This window comes from Mandrillus leucophaeus, unplaced genomic scaffold (genome assembly GCF_000951045.1).
Source record: "Mandrillus leucophaeus isolate KB7577 unplaced genomic scaffold, Mleu.le_1.0 Scaffold153, whole genome shotgun sequence".
In the NCBI taxonomy this organism is placed as follows: domain Eukaryota; kingdom Metazoa; phylum Chordata; class Mammalia; order Primates; family Cercopithecidae; genus Mandrillus; species Mandrillus leucophaeus.
This window is the reverse complement of record NW_012101510.1, coordinates 1421127-1426472: the sequence shown is the minus strand read 5'-3', so window position 1 is coordinate 1426472 and position 5346 is coordinate 1421127. Positions and strand designations below refer to the sequence as shown.

Genomic DNA, 5346 nt, shown 5'->3' with positions numbered 1-5346 from the left:
CGTGCCTAGTCGTTAGAATACTTTTGAAGAAAGCTGCATCCCTTACTACCCCAATGGAGTGTAACAAAGCACACAAGCAGTTAAAAGCTCTGAAAAGTTCTATGGTGAAGAAGCCAATCTAATCCATTGTTTCCCATACTGTGGTGAATTAAGGATGCTTTTCTTGTGATATGCCTATTAAATGTAACAGAACAGCAACAGCAGCAGCTAGCATTTGCTGAGCACCTGCTATGTGCCAGGCACTATACTGAGGACTTTCTCATTATCTCCATTTTACTGAAACCCAGAAAGTTTAATAACTTGCCTGACATCTGGGAATGAGATTCTGGGGAAGTGAGGATGTGAGCCTGGGCAGCCAATGTCCAGAACCCCACTCCAAACCACCGTGCCCTGCAGCTCCCCAGGATACAGCCATGTGGCTGCAGGTCAGCACGTGCTGATCCAGGCCGTAAGCAGGGTTTTGAAAGCTTAAGTGTAAATGCTGTACACATATTCTTTGCCTCTCAGACTCTTGCTACAGGAACACTATACATCAAGTTCATACTATAAGCCAGAACAAAATTCACTACTCTGCAGGACTTGGACTCACATCCAAAGATAAATTACTACCAAATAAGGTCTACGATTCAACTCAAACTCTGTATTTTATGTTTCTCTGACACCTACTTATCATATTAGAACTTTGAAAGTTGACAATTTTTTGAGGCATTTATATGACATAATGAAGGCCAAACCATACCTTACGTTTGATTTGTCATTCAGGTTGCTAAATTCAAGCAAAAATGTGGCCGATAAAAGTTATCCAAGTCTAGAAATAAATCCTTGTATTGATGGTCAATTAATTCTCAGCAAGAGTGTTAATACAATACAGTGGGAAAAAAATGGTCTTTTTAATAAATGGAACTGGGACAACAGGGTATCTACATGCAAAAGAATGAAGTTTGATCCCCTACCTCATACCATATACAAAAATTAACTCAAAATGGATCATAGGCTTAAATGGAAGAGCTAAAACTAAAACTCTTAAAGAAAACACAGGGGCAAATCTTTGTGACCTTGGGTCAGCAACGGCTTCTTCATATGACACAAAAATACAAGTGACAAAAGAAAAATACAGATAAATTGGACTACGCCAAAAGTAAAAACTTCTGTGTGTGTGTATGTGTTTTTTTTTTTCTTTTGAGACGGAGTCTTACTCTGTTGCCCAGGCTGGAGTGCAATGGTGCAATCTCGGCTCACTGCAACCTCCGCCTCCCAGGTTCAAGAGATTCTCCTGCCTCAGCCTTCCGAGTAGCTGGGATTACAGGTGCCTGCCCCCACGCCCAGCTAATTTTTGTATTTTTAGTAGAGATGGGGTTTCACCATGTTGGCCAGGCTGGTCTCAAACTCCTGACCTCATGATCCGCCTGCCTCGGCCTCCCAAAGTGCTGGAATTATAGGCGTGAGCCACTGCACCTGGCCTGTATGTCATTATTATATGTCAATAAGGCTGTTTTAAAAAAGCTCTCAGGGAAGCACATCCTCTGTAATTGTCAACAGGTCACTGAGTGGGGGCTTCAGTCCATAGAACTACTCATTTCACCAGAACAAAACAGAAATATCTCAAGCAATACCACTTCTCTTTCCTTAAACGCTTTTTCTAAATGAGGTTTCCCACTGAACCTCTTTTCCTTCAGCTCTTTGGACAATCTGTGATTGTCTTCATTTTGTGATTCTTTTTTTGAGATGGAGTTTCACTCGTTGCCCAGGCTAGAGTACAATGGCACGATCTCGGCTCACCGCAACCTCCACCTCCTGGGTTCAAGCGATTCTCCTGCTTCAGCCTCCTAAATAGCTGGGATTACAGGCGCCCGCCACCACGCCCAGCTAATTGTTTGTATTTTTAGTAGAGACAGGGTTTTTTTTTTTTTTTTTGGAGATGGAATCTCGCTCTGTCGCTCCGGCTGGAGGGTAGTGGTGCGATCTTGGCTCACTGTGCAACCTCTTCCTCCCTGGTTCAAACAATTATCCTGCCAGGTAGCTGGGACTACAGGTGCATGCTGCCACGCCTGGCTAAGTTTTTGTATTTTAGTAGAGATGGAGTTTCACCTTGTTGCCCAGACTGGTCTTGAACTCCTGAGCTCAGGCAATCCACCCACCTCGGCCTCCCAAAGTGCTAGGATTACAGGCGTGAGCCACCGCGCCTGAGTGAGACAGGGTTTCATCATGTTGGCCAGGCTGGTCTTGAACTCCTGACCTTAGGTGACCCACCCACCTTGGCCTCCCAAAGTGCTGGGATTACAGGCGTGAGCCACCAAGCCCAGCCACTTTGTAATTCTTTAATGTCTGCTCTGTCTGAACTGGAAGCTCCATGAGGGCAAGGACTATACTTTGCTTGTTGCTGAATCACTGGGGCCTGCACTATCTAGCAGAGTCAGTACTGAGATATTTGCTGAATAAATGAGCTTTGAACACCCAGGGAACCAGATCAAATTAAACTGGGTATTTCCTCAAGTTCCTGGATCAAAACATCACAGCCCACAAACCGAGATCATTGTATTCGGTGGTTTTCCCCAGGCTCAGCAATGACGAGGCAAGTGCAACCTTGTGCAGGGCCAAGGGGAGAGAAAGGAGAAGGCAGAGAAGGGAAGAAGCAGGAAGGAGGTACAGGGCTCAGTGGCCCGGCTGGGCAGGGCTGGGAGTACAAACTTACTTTTGTAGGTTGGCCATCTCCTTCACAGCTTCCACAGCCCCTGGCAGGGGCTCAAGTTCAAAAAAGAAATTCTTTGACTCCCAAATGCTGATGGCCTTCTCCTGAGAAGTTGAGAAAAGCAAGTTACTTCTAGGGTCATCAGCACCTTACTGCCCTCATCTTGGGGAGTATATCCAGGCTATAGGGGAAGTGGTTCTGCATTCCTCACTCCCCCAAACACACACCCAAGGACGTATTTCCTGGGGGAAGTGCAGAGAGTATGTGGGCTTCGAACCCCTTTCCAGAAAGGACCTGACTTCGTCGGGATCCAGCAGAGACTAGCTGAGGTGTCAGGCCCATGGACTCCTACACCTGCCGGAGCTCTCTGGGACCTGAGGCCAATCGTCAGGAACTGCGTGCTTGCTAGGCTAGATTTGAGTGGCCAAAAGAACTGTGGAAACTGAGGCTGGACCAGCTCTTACCATGGCAGTAGAGTCCTTAAACTTGAGAACTGGAGGGACTCAGAGATCTTTAAGGGTACTGCTGTGTCATGAGGGATAAGCGGGAGGGGAAGACAGGGTAAAAGGACAATTCAGGGAGCTCTAGGATCCTCCCCACATTAACCAGAAGAGCTCTGCTTTTATCTGTTTTACATGTTGAGGTGCCAGTAAGTACATTAAAAAAAAAAAAAAAAAAAAGGATTTCGCTGCTTTTAGAGTTGCAAAGCAAAAATGCAGATCCTCATTTTACATGTGAGAAAACTGAGGCTCAGAATGGGGAAGAGATCCACCTGATGTCACATAGCAAAACAGCAGCTGAGCTGGGAGGAGAACCCCCAACACCAACCCTCTCCTCCCCACTCCCCAACCCCCGCTGCCTTTCTCCTTCCCCTGTTCTGCTGCAGGGCCAGAATGCAGCACCTTTTCTAGGGTCAGGCAAGGGGAAAGTGACAACCAGAGGGGAGACACATTTCTGCCTAGGAGAAGTAGAAGCCTAAATTCCATGTGTGCAGTGCAGGCAGTGGCGCTGCCAGCCATTCGGCATGCTATAGAAAGACAGTCACCCTGTCACATGGATGGCCAGAGGACACTCTGACAGCACACCAGCAACTCTCAGGAACCACAGGGACCAGGCAAATGCGTGCTTATTACTGAAACACATTTAATCCTCACATCCCACATGGGGTACTGTGAAGATCAAAGGGAATACAGATAGAGCAGAATTTTGAAAAGTCGAAATGCCTACATACACATAAGGAGCCACGTGTGGGGGAGGTTTGTTTTAACCACTTGGTTAAACAAGTGGTTTAACCAAGGGACCAGCTTGGCCAAGGGATGTCCGCAGCAGCAAGCCGTGCCTGGGGAAGGGAAGTAGGGGAAGCCAGCAGATCACTCCCAGGGCACCCTCCTTATTTTGCCTTGTGCTTGGAAACCAGTAACCCTGCACATACAGAGCCTACATATTTGCACAAAGAACTGGAAAAGCTGCTGCACTTTTCAGAATTGGGGGTGGGCTTGGTTTCCACGTTAATACACTCCTGGGTGGATATATGGTGTCCAGACTCCCGATGCCGAGCGCTGTCTATAAATGAACACTCGCAGCACACTGGAGCCTATTTCTGAAGCTGCAGAAAGTACTAGGGCATTTTCTCGGGTTTAAAGTTTATCATTAGGCACTGGCCCTGGAAGAGCTCAGCACACTGGGCTCTGTGAAAGTCACCTTCTGAAGTGCCCGATGTTGATGGAGACAAATGGTACTTGGTTTCCTTTTGTTATTAACACGTGTCCCTCAACAAACCACATTACTGATGAAGTATCTTTCCGAAGTCAGAAGAAATGTCACTTGTTAGAGACAGCAGGTGAGAAAACAGGACTTTGGAGTGGGGAGACCTAACTGTGCTTGGGAGGCAGACAGACTCGGGTTTGAGTCCTGACTGAACCCCTGAGCAGCATGTGACTTGGGGCAAGTTTCCTCATCTGGAAAACAGAGATAATAATATCTACCTAACAAAAAAGAGGATGCAGTGAACTTGTGGCTAAAAAACGGGCTCTTGTAACTTCCTTCTCCTCTTTATCAAACCCTCTGGCAGCAACCCTAGGTGACCAATCAAGGGAGGCCAGAAAACAGCCTCTTTAATTTTGTGCATACCAAAATCCCCTGTTCCTTTTGCAAAATACTTCAAATTTACCAACCAAGATCTGTGTGTAAACGTCCCTCCTTGGATCTTTCCCCTCTATCCATCCTGGACAGAACACCTCGGGAGTCGGATGGTAGGGGTTGAGCTCAGGTGTTCAGGAAGGCCAGCTCTGCAAGGGGATAAGACATGAGGTGGATCCCACCTCACCTGGACCAGACTCACTGTGTGACCCCCAGAAAGTCACACAACCTCTCTGGGCCTCAAATACCCCTGGAAGCTATGCTTTCATGGACAACAGCAAAAAAGATGGGTAAAGACACCCATCAAAGCCCTGGGGACAAAGAAGTGGGAATGTGATTGCGGTCGGGGTGAAAGAGGACAACTTATAACGTTTATTTTTCTAAAAATTTAACAAACGACTTGAGGCCAAATATGCCACAAATTTTAAAGTCATCTTTAGATGGAGAGTTAGGTATATTAACACTTTGTACTCTCCCGCATTTTCAGAAGCTCTGGATGGCAGCCAATAGATCTTGAG

General features: G+C 46.7%; 1 protein-coding gene across 1 annotated transcript in view; it reads right to left on the bottom strand.

Annotated features, from left to right (window-relative positions):
* The window catches only part of NT5M (5',3'-nucleotidase, mitochondrial), a 57347-nt gene extending 52370 nt beyond the window's left edge, over positions 1 to 4977 (bottom strand). The window contains exons 1-2 of the mRNA XM_011975253.1: positions 4864 to 4977; positions 2693 to 2793 (exon numbers count right to left, since the gene is read on the bottom strand). Of these exons, the coding sequence (XP_011830643.1) occupies positions 2693 to 2709 (17 nt within the window). The 5' untranslated portion in view covers positions 2710 to 2793; positions 4864 to 4977. The remainder of the gene's footprint in view (positions 1 to 2692; positions 2794 to 4863) is intronic.
* Between the last annotated feature and the right edge of the window lie 369 nt (positions 4978 to 5346).